Here is a 24,586-nt window from a genome sequence, read left to right as displayed (position 1 = left end):
CAAGCGCGCTCCATCTTAGGTTGCATTATCACTTGCCATCAGGTTTGATTGCAGCCAGTCTATAAATTAAAAAAAAAAAACCGGCCAAGTGCGAGTCAGGCTCGCGCAATGAGGGTTCCGTACTACAGTCGTATTTCTTTGACATTTTGCACGATAATTCAAAAACTATGATGCATAAAAATAAATAAAAATCTGTTTTAGAATGTACAGGTGAAGACCTTTCATATGATACCCCACTTGATATAGTCACTCACTTCGAAAGTTGAAAATACTAATTATTAGTTCATGACCACAATTTAATTTTTTTTGTGTGATCTAACCCTAAATTCACGGTTTTCAGATTTTTCCCTGAATGTCAGCTATAAGATCTACCTACCTGCCAAATTTCATGATTCTAGGTCAACGGGAAGTACCCTGTAGGTTTCTTGACAGACAGACGGACAGACAGATAGATAGACAGACAGACAGACAGACAGATAGACAGACAACAAAGTGATCCTATAAGGGTTCCGTTTTTCCTTTTGAGGTGCGGAACCCTAAAAAGGACGAAGTGTGAAAAAATGGCATGCCATGTCATCCCACAGAAACAGTCTGTTTTTTGAGGAGAAAAAATAGCGTATGTTACTTTCCAAATCTTTAACTATTAATTTTATATCTATGCAAAGAGCATGCATTTTATATCCATCACACGTAGAGTTTCTCCGTTGTGATTGTGATTAAAGGACAAACTAGCACATAGCACATAGCATAGACAAGCTAGCTACAAGCTAGCTATCTCTGTGTCAAATTTTGTCAAGAGTGGCGCAGCATTTAAGCCGTAAAAAGGAGACAGAGTTTCGTAACACTATCCTCACTATGCATATTATCGAAGCTTTGTTTTTGTTTGTTGGTTTATTGGTTTGTTAGTTTGTCCTTCAATCACATCGCAACGGAGTAACGGCCTGTAGAGTGACATAGACTACTTTTATCCCAGAAAATCAAAGAGTTCCCCGGGTTTTTTAAAAACCTAAATCCCCGCGTACGAAGTCATGGGCATCAGCTAGTAGATAATATTAGTATAGAAGTATGAATTGCAAACAAGGACTCTACTGCAGGCACTGTGCATAAGGTTAATTTTAGAAAGATTTTATTTTTTAACGAAAATTAACAATTCTATTTCGATAAATTTTCACGTATAATTTGGTTAAAATTGATCATAAATGATATTATAATTTTGAAATAAATAGCTTTCACGCTAAAACAACATACAAAATATTTAGTTAGTGTAAAATTAATGCATACTTACCTAAAAGAATTGATTTTCTGCCACAAAATTTACAGAACCGAAATTGTCTATTTATGTCATAAGAAAAAAGGATTAGATACATTACGTACATACGAATACCCATATAAATCGCGTTATAAAAATATTATAGCTGTCTGCGTTACCAGAGCTTCGCGTTTACCAAGATGAACCTAATAGTCAGTTTGAAATACACTTAAATTGACTTAGAAATAAAATAAAAAATATTTTTATGTCATTGATTTCGCACAACCTAATCGATAACGAAACTGAATCAAATATTAAATACAAAAGTATTTTTTTTTTCCAAAAAATTAAAATAACACTCACTGTCATGCATGTCCTTTTACAGATAACTCCAAATTCTTAATATCCACTGTAAATCAGTGGATTGTTTCAGTTGGATTTAATATTTTATTTTTTTATATTTGTGTGAAATTATAAACACGTTTTAACCACAGGAAACGGGAAAAATCGTTGAAATGGCCACTAGCGGCCTGTGCGCATACGCGTCGTAATGTACATGTCACAGCACGTCACAGGCCGAATCAATGAAATATTGTAATTATTGTCGTTAGCTCCTAAGGTTTTTAGCTGGCGTCAAGAAGCCAGAGGTTTTGCACACCTACTGCACTGCATGTGTAATAAAGAATAACATCGGCTATATGACTCGATAAATGACATATCTAACTTGTATTCAAATTCTAAATTGTTTAAAATACTAACTGACTTGCCCCGGATTTGGCGGGTGTGCCAATAAGATATTACTTGGAAAAATAACAAACAAATTATTTGAATTTTAAAATGTAAAAAATTCCCTAAGTGGCTAATACTATTGGGTCTTTTTATTTTATTTATTTGACACTAATTATCCAGCTGAAGTGGCAGTGGACAGGCCATTTCTGCCACAGAACCGGTGGCCGCTGGGGCAGACGTGTTCTGGAGTAGAGACCACGTATCAGCAAGCGCAGTGTGGGACGACCTCCAACGCGCTGGACTGACGACCTTAAGAAGGTAGCGGGAAGTGGGTGAAGTGGTGGATGAGGAAGGCGGAGGATCTTGTATGGTGGCGCGCTCTTGGGAAGGCCTATGCCCAGCAGTGGACGCAAACAGGCTGATTGAATTGATTTGGCACCTCCGTAATTTTTAATTTAGCAAGACGAGACGACTAATTTTGTGCATTGATAAAAACAAATGATGTAAGTGATGGTAATATATATATATCTACAAATTAACAATCTCTATGGACATAATAAATTTATAGGTCCATGGTTAACAAACAGATTTTTGTCAGTAGTTACTAAAATAAACCTCATAACCTTTCCGATTACCTTGATAAGATTTTATTTAAATAGGTGTGCATTTATCTTTATTGGTGTTCCAATTTATTGGTTTTTGATAAGAATATAATTGACGTATTAAAAATTATACCAATAAAAGTTTGTGCTAGGTCTTATGCGATTTTATGAAAGATCTAGAAAATACTTGGAAGAATTCCAGTTACCACCCATAGAACATCACAATCAACTAAAAACATCGCAAGGTATTCCAATAATAAATATTTCAACAAACAAGTAACAATGGACACGCCATATAACTGCTCTATCTGTCAAATAACATTTGAAAAGTTCGGTTAGCAGGGGAAGTATTTTGCGTACAAAACTTTTTCTTGTACTTTAATTATCACTTATCCCGGAAATTCATTGAGTACCTACACCTACACACGGGATTCCTAAAAACTTAAATCCACGCAAATGAAGTCTCAGGCATTTAGTAATAAATAGTTCAAACCTGACATTAATATAACCAGGAATTGAACCTGTGAATCTTTTACTGTACGAGTTACGGCTGTCTTTGTATAAAGACAAACGGACAGACAAACAGCAGAGTAACTTTCCTTCGGCTCCGTTTTGCCCTTAGGTACGGAACTCTAAAAATAATAAAAATATTATGGATCCTCTCCTAACAATGTCTAAACGTCTTTCAAAGAAAACTTGATAAATAGACCGTAAAAATACGCTCTTCGCGACTTATTTATTTTATAGAGAAGTAAAATGTGAAATCAAGATATAAATAAAAACAAAAATAATTTTAAATCTTTTATTGCGCGTCTATGTATTGGAAAGAGTCAAGAGTGTTGTTTGTTCTGACGATTTCGGTGGATCGTGGCGGAGATAGTGCACGTGGACCGAGTTCTGTAAAAAAGATAGATAATATTGATATTTTTTTGCTCATGATACATTTCAAAATCCAGTCTTAAAATAAAAGGAATTTTTTACTATAATGTTTTCACTACCTCAGGAGGCAGGGCCTCAGACTAGGTATAGCTTGTCAATACTACATTTTTCTTAAGTTAATTAAAAAGATCTTTTACCGACACTTTAAGTAAAATCCGTCGCACTCTGGCCACTGCCTCAGTCCCAGCTCAGCTAGAACCTTCCGGCTTGTTCAGGGATGACGGCAAAAGGCCAGATGGGATGACTATAGTACCATGGTCGATGGGGCGTGCGCTGGTGTGGGATGCGACCTGCGTCGACACGTTGGCAGCGTCCCATTTATCGGGCACGTGCCAAAAAGCGGCTGCAGCAGCCGAGTCAGCTCAAGAGCTTAAGCGCCGTAAATACTCAGTCATTAGTAAGGACTATGTATTTGCGGCGCTTGCGTTTGAGACTCTGGGCCCATGGTCATCGGACACGAAACCTTTTATAAACGTCGTGTCCCAAAAGCTGATCCACGCGTCTGGTGACCCAAGAGCTGGTGCTTATTTCGCTCAACGGTTGAACCTTGCCGTTCAGCGTGGTAATAGCGCCAGTGTTTTGGGCACAATGCCCATAAATGACCATTTGGACGGCGTATATTTTTTGTAAATATAAATTTTTTAGTGATTTTAATAAAAAAATAAGTTTTTCTGTATGTATATACTATATATAGTTTTTTTTTTTTTTGTATTTTTAATGTATGTTTGCAAAATAAAGTTTTTAGGATTTTATAAATGTTAAAAAAAAAAAAAGTAAAAACCTACTAAATGTGAAAGTGTGGATGTTTGGATGTTTGTTACTCAATCACGCAAAAAAGGCTGAACGGATTTGGATGAAATTTGGAATAGAGATAGATTATACCCTGGATTAACACATAGGCTACTTTTTATCCCGGAAAATCAAAGAGTTCCCACGGGATTTTTAACAACATAATTCCACGCGGACGAAGTCGCGAGCATCAGCTAGTTGTAAATAATTTTTAAGTATACGGAACCGGCAGGGTTCGAATCTTGCGTAAATAATTATGGCTTTGATAAGTTAAAGCTTTTATTTTTTAGATCTTATTTTTAAGAATAGTGAGACTGTAAATTTTGTAGAGCAAAAATAGTTGCAAATGTACTAGCGCCTTATTTACTAAATGGCTTATAATAGAGCATCTAGTAAGAAGAAGTAGATTAACTACGTGGTCATGGTGCTCTTGCGTCCAGCCTTGAAGAAAACATTAGTCGAAAAATCTATTAGCTCACATAAACAAAGACTGACCTTCTGGTGATATCCTTGTGTCACGAGAAAGAAGGATGGGACCCAGTGCTGTGGTCAGTACGGAACCTAACGTAGACGTCATCAGTATAGCTATAACGATGATGTTCGAATGCTGCTTAGCTATCCACTCATCCTGGGCGGTAGAGCCTTCTCTCCACAAAGAATCCGTGGCTACTCGTACAAGCACAGCCTGCAATAGTAATAGTGGGGATAATGACTAGTAGTCAGCTACTTATTATCAAACGTCAATCGCTTTGCTTAGTAAGGGAGCTTGTATGAAATGCACAGATGTGACGTCATAAACATTTGACGTAATTTGACGCACTTTTTTAGTTAAATCGAACTTAAAACTAACAGTGGACGTGAGTTTTACGAATTTTGAAAGATCCTCTATTTAATAATTCCTAAGAAATAATTTACTTTTAACATTATGGGTAGATCCCAATTGCAAACTGGTAGAATAACACCTAGAGCAGTTTGACCAAAAATAAAATAAAAAATAAATAAAAAAAAACTGATCGAGTGCGAGTAAGACTCGTACATGAAAGGTTCCGTACAGGAAATTACCCTTTTTAATTTTTTTCAACTTTCATGGTGGCCATTTTGAAATTTTTCGGGTTCCGTACCTCAATAGGAAAAAGGAACCCTTATAGGATCACTTCGTTGTCTGTCTGCCAAGAAACCTATAGGGTACTTCCCGTTGACCTAGAATCATGAAGTTTGGCAGGTAGGTAGGTATTATAACACATGTAAGGGGAAAAATTCGAAAACCGTGAATTTGTAGTCACATCACAAAAAAAATTAAAACGTGTTCATCAACAAATAATTAGTATTTTAAACTTTTAAAGTAACATTAATATATCTACCAAGTGGGGCATCATATGAAAGGGTTTTACTTGTACATTGTGCATGTATTTTTATGCATAATAGTATTTGATTTATTGTGCAAAATGACGAAAAAATATGACTGTAGTACGGAACCCTCGGTGCGCGGGCCTGACTCACACTTGGACGGTTTTTTTATTAAGTACTGCACGATGCAATGGTACCTATTGCATCCTTCGTGCGCAAATTTGCCTCGTAAGTACGAGGCGAATTTGCGTATGTATTTAACAGAGAAATTACTAGGTATAATAATAAAAAAAAGTTCCGAGCTTCGATTTTTTTTAATCCTAGAGAAATAAGTGGTGTCAACTTTACACAATAATTATTTATGACATTGGATCGATTGGCAGTCTAGACCACACTCTCAATTTTTTGTCTCGGGCTATTAGAACTAATTTACTTACTCTTGAACGCTCGTTTAAATAAGAGCGTAGTAGCTTCGTCAATAATAATTAATTATTATCGACGAAGCCATTACGTTCAATATTTCAAACGGCGTCCTATTCGCCCTTGTACAGTTAATGAATCCTTTCTTTGTGTATTCTTTTCAATAGTCAATATTAATGAACTACGAGTAATTTTATATGGTAGTCATGGGATGGTGATAACTGTACACGTCGCGGGCATCAGCTAGTTGTAGAATGAATGAAAATGCATATATGGAATCTTAATTCTCATAATACTTATTCAAAAATATGATATTTGTTACTCCTTCACGCCACAATGACTGAACCGATTTGACTGAAATTTAGAATGGATATAGCTTATACCCTGATTTTACAAATATTAAGCTACTTTTTATTCCGGAAAATCAAAGACTAAACCACGAAAAGAGTAAATGAAAACAAGGGATTTTTGAAAATCTAAATCTACGCGGACGAAGTAATGGGCCATCATTTAGTTATAGATAAATATTATTCATTTTCTAATATGATATGAAAGAACTACTATGTATGATTATGTTTGTAACTAGTGTGTGTTGACTTTGGTATTATCCAAGTCAACATAGTATTTTTAAGGAACGTTTGTCAACATTTTTAGCTCTGTAAGTTATATTTTCTTTTGCTCCATTCTATTTGTGTTTGTCGAGGTATTATATTCTTAAATGTAACTATGATTATAGTATTTAACCTATTTAAGATCCAAGGATGCGCAGTACTACCGAGATAAGAACTTTATGGGTAATAATTCTAACTCCAATATTTCAACACAAGTAGTGACAGTAGGTTTAATCAATATTTTAAGTAATCATTAAGATTTTCCTCGGTAGGTATTCTTCACATTTTCGTAGTAGATTAGATGATGGCCACGACTTAGTTTTTTTGTACATTTGGATTTTCTGGGATAAAAGTTGCCTATATCCGTCTTCGGGATGCAAGCTATCTGTATTTTTACCCTTAAAATCGGTTAAACAGGGGAAGGTAACAGACAGAGGGAAGGGCATCCCTACCTACTAGCGTATTTATAATATTACGATGGAATATAGTATTATATGGATTAAAAAAAATTGTGTCATCATAATATCAAGTTTGATGTAAAATTGGCGTACCTATTTGTATTATTGGTGTAATCATGGTAACGGTGTTTATAGTAAGCATCACTTAGAGAACGCAGCAACTATTAATAAATCTTAAAGGTAAGTTATTTTAAGTTGCAAACTTATACTTCTACTTTAAAAGTTGAAAACATCTGCAGTGTTATTAGAGGAACAGATGTTACTGTTATTTCTACTGCTCTAGTAAGTATCTTTCTTTCTACTTTTAATAAATTGTGTAAAAATGTTACAATAAAACTTATAGCCAACTCAATCTAACTACTGAACAAATCATGCCAAGTACACTGGCTGCATTTACGCGGAAAATAAGCCAACCCTTCTGTCATGAGGCAATTAACTGTAATGAAATGTCCCATGACTTTTTTAGGACTAAAACCATGGCCTGATAATATGACATTATTATGTAACTCTCGATATACGCAGTTTATCGGTTTCACCAATTTCTCCCGCAGCTCCCGGTTTTGATGCTGCCTCTCTGATATGAATATATGGGACCAATGTATATATGTACGTTGCATCCTACATTACCATCATCTTGACTGATCTTGATTTGGTGACAAGAGCCTTTTGATCATATCATTAAGTCACCGAAGTAGCCTACCAGCACTCCTGTGGCAGCACACCTTTATCAACCTCTATTCTATACGAACCTCTAGATCGGTGGGTCACAACAAAGGTACCGATCACGGATATGGCTGTGACCCCCTAATCGACTCGGTGTTATTCGACACAGTGTCGATTAGGGGGATCGTATTGGGACCGCCATCTATGACCTAGATCTACACAAAAAAAGGCATCTATTATCCGCGACCGATTAAATCGCAGACTGATAACAATAATTAGCTAATCCGATTAACGATAGTGAATCGGTGATAACAAAAGTCAGTACCTAAGCATTTATAGTTCTTCATTCAAAACATTTGTTACTTTTGTGCAGATAACTCACAAAAAAAACATTATTACTTATTTATTTCCCTTATCCTTCCACCTTCTTTTAAAGAATTCTCTACGCTAAGGTAGCCAGCCGGTTGTCTAGAAGAAATTTTTGTGATAAGGCCGCCTATTGTATACTTAATAAAAATAAAACAAAAAAATAAAATAATCTCAAGAAATACAGATATTAGTTACTTTTTTACTAATCAGTAAATTGATTCTCAAAGACCCAAGGTGCTTATGGAATAAAGCTTAATTTCATAAGTAGGTATGTTCCGCCAAACTATCCATACTAACACTATAAATGTGAAAGTCTGTTTGTTTGTCTGTCTGTCTGTCTGCTAGCTTTTCACGGCCCAACAGTTCTCCATGTTTCCCACTTAAGCCACCCGTGCGAAGCCAGCATAGGTCACCCAGTAATAAATATTTTAATAACGACACATTTACAAGGAAAGGCGCACATTTAGCTCTTTCAATAAATATGTTATAAGTAGCAATGACGTAGACTCTTGATGACTTGGAATGGGCCAAAGTTATTAATCGTGATTAATTACCATCGCGTGCTCTAAACAGTAACAACAGTAATTACCTACAGTTAATTTTTAAACTTACTGTACGAGATCATTTTTCTAGTCCGTGGTTTACATTATTTGATAATTTAGTTAAAGCAATTTAGGTACTTCTAATACCTCAAACTCACGCTAAGCTACTGACTAATATAGGTATAGATTGGACTAATTGACTCGCTAAGTAATAATTAATTTCGTCGACACAATTATTTGGGGAAAGTTAAAAGGTGTCTATTTTGTGTCGATAGTAAAATAAAGAGATTTATGGAAACAGGCAACTTCAGCCATTGAGTTAATTAATTAATTAATAATGTATTAAATACTTTCTGAGTTAATTATGTTAACATACATCATTGCAACTATGCCCCGCAGTGCCATACAAATTTAAACACAATTGCAATGAGGAACATCGAATGTGTGGTAACTATTTTACAATCACACATTACAATTGACGAAATCCAAACTGATTAAGTATTAATGAAACAAATAGAAGGATTCAATAAAATATACATGATACGTCAGTTTTTGAATTAAATTGATTAATGAACTATGAGATTGCGAGATAATTTATAATATTACAATAGATAAGAAGAATAGATATTCATATAATATAAGGGCTTTATTAATAGTCAGGTTTAGAAGATATACATACCTATTAAATACCTACATCTTGAGAGCCACCTTTTTTTAAAGACGATTAAAAATCAATTACTTCGTTGCTGTGCAAGTATAAACATATAATTGTTTATGATATGATTGTAAAGATATTGTGCACTTCTTGTGTAGGTATATAAACTTGCCCGTCCTGAAGATACGGTTTACAATCAAATGACGCGTATCTAGTATCTAAGTACTTAGTTATTAGACTATGATCTTTCTTCCCTTTACCTATCCTTCACAAACTCCGGCAACTCCGTCAGTGTGACATGATTCTGTGCGGTTACCATCGCGCTGTGTTAGCTTCAGCCTTTAGTACGACAAACTTACCTCGACTATGGCTTTAGGTGTCCATGTTATAGCAACAAAGATACTCTCTTTAACAGTTAACTCATTGGCCAGGGCAATCAAGAAAGCCGTCAACGTTCGAATCAAAAGCGGGGCAAATATGCAAGCCACAATCAGCCAGAAATCCCTCGTGGTTATTTCTGATACCTGCCAAAGTAAAGGTTTCATTGTAGATACGATTATTATTAACAAATAGTTGGGGTTATCAAATTCAAAGTAGGTAACATTTGAGATTTGAAATTGGATTCCTGAATTCTGATCCAATGAATTTACGTTAACCCTCAAGGCACTGTGAATTTGGATCAAGATAACCGTAAAATCTAACGTGCTTTTACCTAAATTATAGAATTACGTGCTTGAACGGAGAACGTACCGTATCGATAGATACTATAAGCATAGCTTTGATACCTACTTACGCTGTGCTATTTAGGCAATGTAAATCTATACATTTTAAACATAAACGTTCCGGGCACACTCCACTAAATAGTTTTAAATATATAATTAAAAAGGCGGACACAAAAAATCAACTTGTGGTATACCCACCATCTATTGGTGGAGTGTGTGCGGAGTGAAGAAATGCGAAACGCAATGATGACTCGGTTTTGCCTAAATTTGTGGGTATTTTCCAAAGTATTCTCGCGGCACCTTTTTCCTCAGCTCTTTTTGAATTCATTTTAAAAATACCTAATAGAAACGTAAGAATATTATAATATACTTAGTTAAGATAGATCGAAATCTGATTAGGGGAAAAGATCCCAAAAAATGAGATTTAAAAAAACCTGGTTAGAAACTTGAAATTTTGACGATAGGTCCCTTTAAAGACGTAGGAACTAACTAAGAGAGGATTTTCGGAAATTCCATGGCTTATGATGTTAAATAGAGAGTGAAAGTTTGTATGAACATCTGTCATTTTTCAAGTTATACCCATGAAAATTGGTATTTGGACTTTAAGTCTAGAATGAATTGTATAAGTGTTTTAGAATTTTTTGAATTTCACCCCTTCATAAATTTTTTAACTAGTAACTAGTTTACAATATTGCTGGAAGATGAGTACAGATCAAGTTGATCTAGAGATGTAACGATTAACGAAGGCCATTGGTTTAGATGTTGTTGATGATGATGGTTTTCCTAAACACTTAATAGGCTTGGTCCAGCAATTCTAAGAAGATGTATTATGTGTAGTAAAGACAAGACAATGTGTCGATGACACACTTGTAAGTCAATGCCTTATCTCCACTGCAGTGTTTACTCGAGGCACTACGTAAATCAATTTTAGTTATACTGTCGTCTGTATCGTCGTAACATTCTATTGCAAACCTATTTACAAGAGTATCAGTATACAAAGACGAGTATTCATATATTCATATCTACTAATATTATAAATGCGAAAGTGTGTCTGGCTTTAATTATTTTACTAGTTGATGCCCGCGACTTCGTACGCGTGGATTTAGGTTTTAAAAATCCCGTGGGAACTCTTTGATTTTACGGTATAAAAAGTAGCCTGTCATTCTCCAGGTCTTAACTATACCCCTGCAAAAAATCACGTCAATCCGTTGCTCCATTGCGACGTGATTGAAGGACAAACCAAAAAATAAACACACTTTCGCATTTATAATAGGGGTAGTGATTGTGAGGTAGGCTTGCACTTGCGCTTAGCGACAATCATGCCTAATAAAAAGCTATGATGACTTAGAATATCCAACTAGACTTAACTTAGAATCTCAAACTAATGTCAAGTGTCAGCTGTTTGTACATTATTGTTTTCTAAAATGATTACCTCCAAAAAATACCCACTAAGTGTAAAAAGCATGGGTTCGAAGATCCTCCACAGAAGTTTGAACACCTCTGCGACGGGGTTATTGTCGATTGGCCAACCACGCCTCGCCCAACGAGTCCCCGCTGTGCATGCGCACACCATTATTGCTACACCAGCTGCAATCAATAGAAGAGATCAAAATCAATAATGTAAATATGTAAAAGGAAAAAGTGACTGACTGACTGACTGATCTATCAACGCACAGCTCAAACCATTGAACAGTATTCGAATGAAATTTAATATGCAGGTAGCTATTATGACGTACACAATACACATCCGCTAAGAAAGGATTTTAAAAATTCAACCAAATTTCAATTGTAAGCAATGTGGATGAAATCGCGGGCATAAGCTAGTAATATGATAAAATAGACTTTTATCTGGTCTGTAAACAACGACTTTTCTCCACCGGACTAAGCCGTGGGCTTTAGATAGTAAATTATTAACAATAGAAAATCATCTCACATCATGTAAGAATATGATTATACATACATATCAAATTTTGTATCTCTGAATAAAGTCATCAAATCTTTACCTTCAACGCACACCCAACATATCAAACAATAGAATCTTTCCAAATTCTATTCAAATTAATTCACCCAATAAGAAGCTCTGCTGAGCTAGACTTAACTGAGAACCACCTCAGACTATTTTTTTTAAGTCAGTAAAGATTTTTGTGAGTGCGTTGAAAACTTATTTTTTTATAAGTATCATCTGCGTGACAATTAAAGAAAAGCAATTCTAATGATTCAAAGTTAATTACTCCCACGGATTGAGAGAAGTAAATTAAAACGTTTAACCTTTTGATAGAGTTCAGTTCACTCTCTCCCATTATTATCGCTCTCTATACAGTAAACAAAGGATGATAATAATTGATATTGGCTTTATCGTTTTCCTTAAATGAAAGGTAAAGGAAAGGTAAGGATATTTAGAACTAAGCGTTATTTTAAGATAAATTTTAAAAGGAATGTCTGGAATCAATTCCAATGAAACGTGCAAATGTAATATAATATTGTTATTGTTAATTGGCTCTAATTGAAGCGAAGGTTGATAAAGGCGTATCACAATTAATGTGAAGAAGTGTCTGCACTCGTTCCCATTCAGATGATTATTATCTAGATGTGGACAGTGGAGGTCGCAAAATTCTTATAAGTACTAGTAATATATTTACGCACATTATTTAGTAAACTTACAGAAGGTAACCTTGCTCCTCTAATTAATATGGGTTTATAAAAAACTGCAATTAGTACCCATTTCAGGTTTCAGGTTACCCGCCTGTGTCATGTACTGCATCATGCCTTACCGTATTATCGAAAATAATTCAAAGAAGTCGTGGGCGTCATCTATTTGGTACAGAGGATCCTTTTTTCTTTTTTTTTCAAAAAGAATATTAGCCATGTTAAATGACTAATATTCCCCTTTCCTCTCCAATTAAGCGTCAGGCTTGTGCTAGGAGTAGGTACGACAATAGTGCAACGGGCGGGGTTTGAACCGTCGACCTTTCGGTTTTCAGTCCACTCCTATACCGGTTGAGCTATTGAGGCTCTTACTGGGGACGGATTTAAGCCATTTTGAGGGTTCCGCGCCTAAAAAGGAAAAACGGAACCCTTATAGGATCACTTTATTGTCTGTCTGTAAAGATATCTACAGGGTACTTTCCGTTGACCAGTAATCATGAAATTTGGCGTGTAGGTAGGTTGTGGTTACATCACACAAAAAAAATTAAATTGTGGTCATGAACTAATAATTAGTATTTTCAATTTTCAAAGTAAGATAACTATCTATATTAAGTGGGGTATCATATGAAAGGGCTTCACCTGTGCATTCTAAAACAAATTTTTATTTATTTCAATGCATCATAGTTTTTAATTTATCGTGTAAAATGTCGAAAAAATACGACTGCAGCACGGAAGCCTCGGTGCGCGAGCCTGACTCGCACTTGGCCGGTGTTTTATCCGAGAAAATCAAATTTAAAAAACTTAAACCTATGCGGACGAAGTTGCGGACATTATCTAGCAGGTTCCTATCACAATAATTTTTTCGTACCCATTCAAGATAATATTTTGTTTTACAATAAAGTAAAACACTTTATTGTATTAATATCAATATTTAGACTAGGTAAATAAAATTATAGAATTTGAATTAACAAAGCTGATTTCTCCTTGTTTTTGTTTACTTTTCTGCTCCAGGCAACATTAAGATAATTGGAATTCATGAAAGATCAATAAACTGGTAACAAAGAATTAAACTTAAATTATTATTTTTCAAGCTAAATGTGGAATGGAAATTGTAAGTAGGTATAGGTCTATAAAAGTAACATTTTCTAATTTCGTCCACACATTTCAAACCCCTATTTTACCTCTTTAGAGGTTGAATTTTCAAAAATCCTTTCTTACCGGTTGTCTACGTCATAATAGTCACTAAAGATTCTGTTTAGTATCTACTATTTTTTATTTATTTATTTAATTAAGATTTTGATGATTTTGATTTTGATTTTATGCCACAATTTCTTCAAATATCCACTCCGAGAGAGTGACTGTAGAGTTCAGACTGTTGGCAAGTAATTAGTTTCAGCTACGGATTACCCTATTGTCCACTCCCGAAAGTTTCATTCGTCTCTTAGCTAATCAGTCACACATTCACACAATGCTTGTTTGATAACAAGACTGGAGACAATTATTTTGAGGAGGTGCTTATTAAAAGCAGTAGGTACGTTTATATTATCTTCTCCTGGTTCTAATATATAATTAAAATACTTAATACTTATTATGAAGAGAATTTCATTCGCCAGAGGCAACTTAATAAGGTTACTTTACAACTGAAACTACTTTTCTAAAATTGCACTTCCTTAGAAATTGTCGTTAGAAGTCTGAACACGTACTTGGAACTTACATTGGGCACCTGGATTCACCAAAGAGAGGCAAATTAGGTTTTTATTCATTACATATCGATAGTTCTTCAAAAGGAATAGGTTTCGTTTCTATAACAGGGTCAGATAACAGGCTAATAATATTGTCATTTGTTAGATTTAGAAGTTGTACACACTCTAATAGTTTCTTACGAGCTTTTGGTTATTATAAAGTTTTGTATTCAGTAGGCACCTCGTTTGGTGAAAATATAATAAAGCGTATTTGAAACTATTTTCACAGTAACTGCACTTTCTTGTAAGTAGTTATTTAAACTTTTTCTTAAAAATAAGTCTTGCCTCTTCGTATAACTTTACTTTAAATAGGTACCAGGTGAAACACATTTGCCGGTTGCTAAATTCAGAAGAAAATGCACTTTTAGTGTAAAGTTTATTAAATAACTACAAAGTGACCGGTTTGTACACGCGGACAAATGATTCTCAAAAAATAAAAACTCTTAAATATAAGTCCAAGTTTATCTACAGCATCAGTGAGATGGATGCTACCACTAGGCACTACATGGACAGATGACATCAATTAATTTCTTCAAACGTGTAGTCGTAGTCGATATTATTGAAGCAGAAGGTACCTGTGGGGCAATCACTGCAAGATATATAAGACTTCTATCATGTTATACTATTATTATCATGTAATATTACAAAATGGTATTTGCGACGTCATCCACGTCGAGTTAGGTTGTTTAAAAATACTGAGAAAACTCTTTAATTTTCTGAAACAAAAAGTAGCATGTGTTCCAAGGGATCCAAGTTATCTCTGTACCAAATTTTAATTCAAAATCGGTTAAATGGATGGGCCGTGAAAAGCTAGCAGACAGCCAGATAGACACACTTTCGCATTTATAATTTAATTAGTGTGGATCAAAAATATGTATTTACTAGAAATTTTCCACAAGTTGTGTTCTAGACGATATACTTAATACGTAAGTATGTAGAGGTACCTACCTATAGAGATTATTGTAACTAAAAACCTTCCTCAAATTGCGTTCTAGAATTAGTCGTTTATATACTCAACACGTATTCGATACCTTTAGCGGACGCTTGGATTCTCTAAGGAAGAGGCAAATTAGGTTTTTGTTCGTTGCCTCCAACATGTTAAAATTGTCCTCAGAAAGTAACAAGGTTCGTAGGTATACCTAACGATTACCATAACGAGCTTTTGGTAAACACAAAGTTTTGCCTTACAAATGATTGGTATACGAAATCGGTTTTTCAGTTTTCTTGTTTGTGTACACTTTATACGCAAATTTTCCTATAAATTGAAGAAAAAATGATGACGCGTTTGTTCATAAATATTTTATGAGCTGTGAAGATCAGCATTTTACGACATGTATTTATATTTACTGTTTACATGAAAGTATACTGTTAAATTTGAAATTACTAGATGCGATCAAAACAGCTTAATACAGTTTCTAGGTACCTACTTGTGTTCTCAATATAAGACCCACTTTACCTACATTGAAAGATGATTTATTTACATTTGGAAAATTATTTGAAGATCAAACGTTTCTTGAACATTTATTTTCTTGTATACCAATAAAGAGTTTTCCTATTTCCTCTTTGATGTCACGGGTAAAAAAACGACATAAAATTGCCCTTGCACCACTCCACAGATAAGTTGTACCTATCCACATTAAGTGTTTGACCCGAGGCCGTTATAGTGAGAAGCTTCATTTTTGCCATCATAAAAACATTTTGCGGGCTACCTTTGAACATGGTATTTTTAGGTTTCCGTAGCCAAATGGCAAAAAACGGAACCCTTATAGATTCGTCCTGGCAGTCTTCGTTCAGTTCGTCATGTCTGTCCGTCCGAATGTCACAGCCCCTTATGTCCGAAACTATAAGAACCATACTGTTGAAACTTGGTAAGTAGATGTATTCTGTGAACCGCATTAAAATTTTCACACAAAAATAGAAAAAAAAACAATAAATTTTGGGGTTCCCCATACTTAGAACTGAAACTCAATTTTTTTTTCATGGTTTTTAGGTATTTTAATCATATTTGGTTTTTAACAAGAGTGAATAGGCATTTTCTAGGCAAACACTTAAACATGTCATCTTAGGCCATGTCATCACTTTCCATCTGGTGTGATTGTGTGCCTAAAATAAATTTATTTATTTATTTATTCAGATACAAGTTAGCCCTTGACTGCAATCTCACCTGGTGGTAAGTGATGATGCAGTCTAAGATGATAGCGGGCTAACCTGGAAGGGGTATGGCAGTTTTTATTAAACCCATACCCCTTTGGTTTCTACACGGCATCGTACCGGAACGCTAAATCGCTTGGCGGCACGGCTTTGCCGGTAGGGTGGTAACTAGCCACGGCCGAAGCCTTCCACCAGACCAGACCAGAAATTTAGAAATTATAAAATTCCAAACCCCTGCCAGGAATCGAACCCGGGACCTCCCACTATTAAGACCACAGCGCTCACCACTGCGCCAGGGAGGTCGTCAAATTTTAATTTTTTTTTTTTAATCCGTAATTTTTTGGAATTTTTTCTCATTTGTAACAGGACCTAGTACGAAATATTTGCAGTACTCACAAACGCCACCCCATCCGAAGTAACCACCAGCATACATGATGAAAATACCACCGGAAATGATATGGAGACTTCGTATTGTTGGAGCGTATAAATCATTGTGGTCCGGCAATACATCAGCCAGCACTCCCCATGCCACTCCTAAGCCGATGCCGACGAAAATTGCGAGCAAGGCCTGTGAACAAACTATATTATTAACTCGAATAATATTTTAGGCCTGTCCACCTAATAGAGCGTCTTACAACGCAGCGTTTTCCGGTGCGAGGTTGCCATCCACCTTGCGACCCCAACATCTATCTATATTTCGAACTAGGTATGTGAATATGTCGAAGACTTCAAACGAGTCGCTGGATTCAGGTGGCGCAAGGCCGTGACGTGTGGAAGACCAGAAGAGACCTATGTCCAGCAGTGGACGTTTATCGGTTGACGATGATCATGATCATATTTTAGGTTATACGTATACCTATCTACGTAAGTAGAATGAGATTTTCAATTTCAACCAAGTTTCACATACACCATTCTCGGTCACTGAGTGCCAAGTGTGTATTCATAACATCTTTGGCAACATTATAAAAAACTCTGACGCAGGTGTTCTCACTATTTTTTACTTCACCGTTGGAGCAAGTGTTATCAGTAATTCGTCCCCGGGATCGAAGCCTGAACTCTGAATCCCCCGAATAAAAGTCGAAGTCTTACCACTCCACTTCACCAGGATACTATAAATACTTAGTATGCATAATATCGTCTAAGAGCTTTGAATAATTAAACATAAGGGATCTTATAATTATGCAAAGGGACACTTACGGGTCTATCAATAAAATATTACCCTCGATATATACCTTCCAAAATATTTAAGCTCGTTAAAAGTGCGGGAAAAATTACCCTCAGATTAAATCCAATTTTCTCGTCGTTAGGAGAGTATCACGGAAATTTTAATTGAGATTGGCTTCACGAGATTGCATTAAACTGTGCCTGGCTACTGATAACATCGTATAACCACCTCGCATATAAAAGCTGTGGAAGGTACTATTAAGTAGTCAGTGCTGGAATGAGGTACTTAAAAGTATTAAAACTATGGCGCCCACTTACACCGAACTGTTTAATCTGGTATTAATTAAATATTTTAATAAGTGTCACTTTTTTGTAGCGTAAGTAGGTAAGCGTTGCGTAGTTGGGACGCCCTTCAGCACGATGGGCCAAATCGATGAGCAGCTTGAGGACCGGGTGTGGAGGAATGCTTTATTAATGTTCAGCAGTCGACGTCCGCAGGCTCAAATGATGATGATGGTGATGATTGTGCCGATGTCACTTTTTGACAAATTTATTCCAATAATTGGAGTCCTTTTCTTATCTACCATGGCATGGTAGATAAGAAAAGGACATGAATAGAAAATTTAACTTAAACACATTTAAAAGGTTGGTGTAAGTCGACCTAAAACATCGAATACAAGATTACCTTGACTATCCTGTAAACGGGAGCTGATTGGTAGAAAATGGCACTGTTGATGACTCCGAACATGCCTTCAGTAAAAGTAGTGTCTAAACCGCCAGCATTTGCCACTAGTAGTGCTATTTGATTTTTTAGACCGAGTCCTCTGGCCTTGAGCCTATTTGTTGTAGGTACAACTACCGCTGGTGAAACTGATGCTAAAATGGAACCCAGATGTAGACCTAAAACAAACATATTTGGATATCTTTACGTATGATTTGCATTCATCGCTTTGATCAATTTTTCCAGCAAATAATTATGGAGTATTTTATAAATTTTTATTATCTTTTACCTACGTGAACCATTGGACTATGATCGTTGATTTAGTTTGGTCCGAAAAAACCAAAAAGTGGTTTTTTTGTTCTTTGTTATTCGCGTCGTATCTGTTACAGAATAGTTCCAATATTAAACATTACCAGGTGTTCTTTTTAGAGGTTGAGAGGAATAGAAAATATAACTAAGTATTTACTGGTAGGAAAATCGTAAGTATATTATTAATCTTGGTTTTTTGCCTCTACATTCTGCAAAATGCCAGTTACCGAGCGAATGATGTTACTTATTAACGTTTTGTACTAACCCCAGTACCAAGGGAATCCAAGGAGCACGTGAGTGAAGGAGGCCGTCGACAAACACTCGACGATCCAGGGAAGGGTCGCCAATGAGAAAACTTTCACAGAATTTCTTTTTATGTATTCCCAATTCCACGCGAGTGGGCCCTTTGTCAAAATTATAACAGGATAAATTCGTCTGAAAATTGTATCTTTTTTATGAAATAAATTGAAAAGTGTTAAAATATTATATTACCTAATCTAAGCTTTGCTGTAAAAGTCGGTAGCTAATATTATGTGGATAAAGTTAAAATTAATATTTAGGGGGTCGTCCATTTAGCAGAATTCAATGAAACTGTGAATATCAGAAGAGATTACATAGTGTATGTGGGAAAAGTATTGAACGCTTCATTTATTATATAAAGCGCATTAAATTGTCGTTAATGCTATTTCCTTGTCGAAGTAAGTACCTATCAAAGTTATTTCAACATATTATCGTTTACAGTACTGTAAATATAACTTTTTGTTTGGCTTTCAAGCATTAGCGTACGACGTACGTATTAATCCACTTTCGGTACTTGGTTATTGACTTTAGATATGAAGTATATAAAACTAGATGAGGCCTACGACTTTGCGTGAATTTAGGTTTCTTAAAAATCCTGTGGGTGTCTTTTAATTTTCACGGATAAAAATAAGCCTATGTCCGTCTCCAAGATACAAGCTATCTCTGAACCAGATTTCGTCAAGATCGCGGATAAACTGTGGTAAACGTATGAAACGTAACAGACGGACAGAAAGACAGTAAGTAGCCTATGTCCTTAAGGCCCCAGGATGTAAGCTAACTCTGTAACAAGTTTCATCAAAATCGGTTAAACTGTTGGGCCGTGAAAAGCTAGCGGACAGACAGACAGGCATTTTCACATTTATAATATTAGTATGGAGTATGGAAGAATGGGTATTAGTATGGATGACGCATAATTTGCTTATTAATTATTTGAAAAAGTCCGCTAAGTTTACAAACGTAACTTTATAAGTCGGATCAATGTTTTCTAACAAGTAGCTAAGTGAGCTCTTAGAGCTTGTACCTAAGATGAAAGTCTATCGCGTCTGCAGTTGGATTTTCCAGGAAGTTTACCGGGACGAGGGTTCTACATAAAGCTCCTATTAAAGTCATTCCGACAACTGGACTTATTGTTGTGTATCTTTCCAAAGTGTGACCAAAGACGTATCCTGTTAATGCCAGAAGAGTTAAATTGAACACGAAACCTCCGGGAAGGACTAGATTGTCGAGCAGAAACCATGACGTGCCCCATAGAAGTATACCTGCAATAAAAAGAAGTGTTTCATTTAATTTTATTTATTTGAATAAAAATATTATAAAAACGTATTGTATCTATGATTTTGATCAATTTTTTTTTCATTATCTCAATCCATACCTCCAGAGTGACTCCACTACGGAACACGGGTCTCCTCCGAGTGAGAAGGCCACTACCCTCTGGCTAAGTGCGGATTGGAGAAATTCCTTCGTCATTGCTGAGATTCGTGACCCCTTTTCGTTAATCACATACCTACTTAGTTGGGAATACTAAGAGTAATAAGCTGTTATAGCCTAGTGGTTTGGACGTGCGCCTTCTAATCGGAGGTCGGGGGTTCGATCCCGGGCACGCACCTTTAACTTTTCGGAGTTATGTGCGTTTTAAGTAATTAAATATCACTTGCTTTAACAGTGAAGGAAAACATCATGAGAAAACCTGCATGCCATAATGCTCCAGTTCTCCATAATGTTCTCAAAGGTATGTGAAGTATGCCAATCCGCACTTGGCCAGCGTGGTAGATTATGGCCCAACCCTTCTCACTCTGAGAGGGGACCCGTGCTTCTGCAGTGAGCTGAGTTCATGATAATGATGACTGAGTACTAAAAGAAGTAACAGTTGAAGTGTTAACATTGTGCGATATACGTCCCTACGTACAGAATACCTACCTATTCGTTTACACTATCCATTAACTTATTAAGTAGGTATCAAAACTACTTACCAGGAGCACCAATTACGCTCCCTTATAAAGTGGTCTAAATAGAGTAAGGTTTCTTGTTCATAGTTAAAATAAACAAAAGATTCCTATAGCTGAAATTCAGTGTAAGTAAGCGTTTCCGTACCCGAAGGGTGCCAACGGGAATCTATTACTAAGATCCGCTGTCCGTCCGTCTGTCTGTCAGCGAGGTGTATCTCGTGAACCGTAGAAACTCGTGGTAGAAAGTTGAAATTTTGTCTTGTGTATTGTGTATTTCTGTATTTCTATTGGCGCTATAACAACAAATAATAAAAATTTCAAAATGGCCGCCATGAAAATTAAAATTATTCAAGTGTTATTTCTTGACGTCATTTTAGTGACGTCAGCACGATGGTATATTTTTATTTCGATATTCGAACGAGAACTTAACAACGTTTATTTGAAGCGTCCTCTTAAACTCTGTTACCAGATTCGAATTCTGGGCGAAAATTTCTCCGTGCTGTAAATTTTAACACACAGGATTTTGTTATTCAGTGAAATAATAGAGCTAACTCACCACATATAATAATAGCCAAATATTGTTTTAGTTCTGCTGTCGTAGGTAACGTGGAACCAAACCTTTTAATACCATCTTTCCATTTACTATTTCGTCTCTTCTCTCTGTAAAGAAATATAAGTAGCATTAAAGGAGAATAATATTATTTTTAATTTACATCATACAAACGAGTATCTATTTTAGTGGAAAGTTTATACTTACTCACGTTTTGGAGAATGTATTATCAAACTTCGTAACTTTGCTGCTATTTAAATTCCTTACATTTTTATCTGTAATTTAAAAATAAATACTAATTAGTCGACATTACCATTATGATCAGTCCATTGCCGGCTCACTACTGCGAACTGGTAGCCTCTTAGAGTGAGGTAGGCTTTCGCCAAGCCTATCGCGCTGGCCAAGTGCGGATTGACAAACATCACACACCTTTTAAGAGCATTATGCCTTATGGACAACTCTCAGACAAGAAGGTTTCCGCACAATGTTTTTCCTTCACCGTTAAAGCAAGTGATATTAATTAATGGCGTCAAAATCACATACCGAACTCCGGAAAGTTAGAGGTGCATGCCCGAAATCGAAACCCAGACCCCACGACTAGGACGCTAACGTCTTAACTTCTAGGCTATTACCACTCTTGTTAGTAGATAATAAAATACAATATTATCTATATATATAAAAGAAAAAGGTGACTGACTGACTGACTGAATGACTGACTGACTGACTGATCTATCAACGCACAGCTCAAACTACTGGACGGATCGGGCTGAAATTTGGCATGCAGATAGCTATTATGACGTAGGCATCCGCTGAGAAAGGATTTTTGATAATTCAACTCCTAAGGGGGTGAAATAGGGTTTTGAAATTTTGTAGTCCACGCGGACGAAGTCGCGAGCATAAGCTAGTTTTTCATAAATTAATGTAATTTCAAAAAACAGTCGAGTTTTGACTTTTGCTGTTTTAAGCATTTGCATACACAAACGGGGATTATGTTTTGGTTTTATTCTATTCGTCATAGTTGTCGTCCACCACTGGACACAGATCTTTTTTAGATACTTTCACACGCCACTATACTATTCAGAGAAATATACGACTTACCGGTATTTGCTGACGCGCACGACATTTCTTAACTTTTTTGTAACTTTTGCTACACGATTTCAGTTTTCATAGATTTTTTTAATGTTAACACAGCACCAGCTTTGTTTTCGCTAAAGAAACTGACCGATCTCAGATATAGTTCTTATAATAATGCATTTGTTCGCATGCGCGCTCGCCTCAATTGATATAAGTAACAGAAAACACATTAACCATTGGGCGTCGAATAAATTGTTTCAGGAATGTGTGTCCGGAGCGTTGAGTTTGAAAATAATTCATAGAGTTTTATAAAACAAGTCTTTGTGTCACAGTTTGTTATTGTAATTTTCATGAATGGAAGGTACCTACTTCATAATTGCAGACAACAGAACTGTATAGATTAAAAAATTAAGTACATATAACTTAACACACGTGCTATAATGGCGCACTAGAAATTTAATTGTATCACTTATGTTGTAATCGAAAAAATTAATAAAACACTTATTCCACTTAGTAGTCTGACACGTGTATTACAGATTGTATATTGCGTAGATAACTGGTACATATTTCTGCAACCGGCGACTTGGCGCATTATCAATAGGATTCTTATTTTTAGTATTTCGTCTCGCTAAACCTTGTAATTATTGTTTTAAATATATTCTCGTGACAACGTTGTGCAATCCTATAAAAGACTTCGCACATTACACAGATTCGATGCTGACTCCACTCTGAGTCGATTCACAATGGAAATGTGAGCTTTATATCGTGTTCTTTATGGTAAAATCAACATTTAATTATTTTTAGAAGTGTACCTCTTTAAAAATTCAAAATTCCACTGTAAGGAACATGATATATATTTTAATTTTATTTTGTAGAAATTATAAAGTTACAAAGTTGTAATTATAAAGTGTCTAAATATAAGAACAATAGACCAGAATTTAAATAATAACCCCCAATATATACATGTACAACATATACTACAACACAACACAACACAAAATATAAACCTATGTAGTAGAAATATATATAAAAAATATAAAGCTCACATTTCCATGCTTTACTGTGGTGCTTCGATGTGATGCTTTAATGTGAGTTTTATATTGTGTTCTTGGTGGTAAAATTTTCAATATTTAATTGAAAGAAGTGTACTTTTTTAAAAATTAAAATTCATGGTACGGAACATGATATTTGTTTTAACTTTATTTTGTAGGTAACGTACACAACAACATATAGCAGAAATATGCATAAAAATATAAATCTCACATTTCCATGTTTTGTGAGTCAGAGTGGAGTCGCCGTTGAGTCTGTGTAATGTGCGAAGACCTTGTACCTAAGGGCCAAAGCAAACACGATACTTTTATATGGTATCAGCGATCGGCGATTTTAGGATCACATCGCTCCTGCATCGCATTTTGACGGTATCAAATTCACACGATTAAGCGATTTTTTCAATACATACTATTACAGGCAAAATATTATTGCGTTGTATTAAAATGATGTTCATTATGATCAACCCTCTGCTGGCCAGCCCACTACTGAGCACGGGTCTTCTTTCAGAATGAGAAGGGTTTAAGCCACAGTCTGCCACACTGGTCCAATGCGGATTGGCAGACTTCACACACCTTTAAGAACATTATTAAGAAGTCCGGGATCGAACCCCTGATCTCCCAAAAAGGAGGCAGATATCTTAACCACTAGGCTATCACGGCTTTACACAGCAATAAACCGCTGCGACTTTTTTTAATCTGATAAATTTTGTAAGGGGCTTTTATAGATGATCTATATGCCATTGCCAGCCCCAGCCCGTTACAAATTAAATTAAAATCAAACTACATATATAGTTAAACCTAAAACTATAACATTTTGAGAGAATCAACAAACAAAAAAA

The 24,586-nt window shown here is 35.7% G+C and overlaps 1 protein-coding gene across 1 annotated transcript in view; it reads right to left on the bottom strand.

The window, feature by feature from the left end:
• Positions 1–23,271, bottom strand: part of LOC117982781 (uncharacterized) — a 42,234-nt gene extending 18,963 nt beyond the window's left edge. Inside the window, exons 1-12 of the mRNA XM_069498927.1 lie at positions 22,723–23,271; positions 21,836–21,899; positions 21,631–21,734; positions 20,150–20,387; positions 19,094–19,263; positions 18,484–18,698; positions 17,031–17,202; positions 11,528–11,682; positions 9,733–9,897; positions 4,804–4,993; positions 3,386–3,477; positions 1,286–1,361 (exon numbers count right to left, since the gene is read on the bottom strand). Coding sequence (XP_069355028.1) covers positions 1,286–1,361; positions 3,386–3,477; positions 4,804–4,993; positions 9,733–9,897; positions 11,528–11,682; positions 17,031–17,202; positions 18,484–18,698; positions 19,094–19,263; positions 20,150–20,387; positions 21,631–21,734; positions 21,836–21,899; positions 22,723–22,747 — 1,666 coding nt within the window. The 5' untranslated portion in view covers positions 22,748–23,271. The remainder of the gene's footprint in view (positions 1–1,285; positions 1,362–3,385; positions 3,478–4,803; positions 4,994–9,732; positions 9,898–11,527; positions 11,683–17,030; positions 17,203–18,483; positions 18,699–19,093; positions 19,264–20,149; positions 20,388–21,630; positions 21,735–21,835; positions 21,900–22,722) is intronic.
• Between the last annotated feature and the right edge of the window lie 1,315 nt (positions 23,272–24,586).

This window comes from Maniola hyperantus, chromosome 1 (assembly GCF_902806685.2).
Source record: "Maniola hyperantus chromosome 1, iAphHyp1.2, whole genome shotgun sequence".
Classification (NCBI taxonomy): domain Eukaryota; kingdom Metazoa; phylum Arthropoda; class Insecta; order Lepidoptera; family Nymphalidae; genus Maniola; species Maniola hyperantus.
This window is presented reverse-complemented; position numbering and strand designations above follow the sequence as displayed.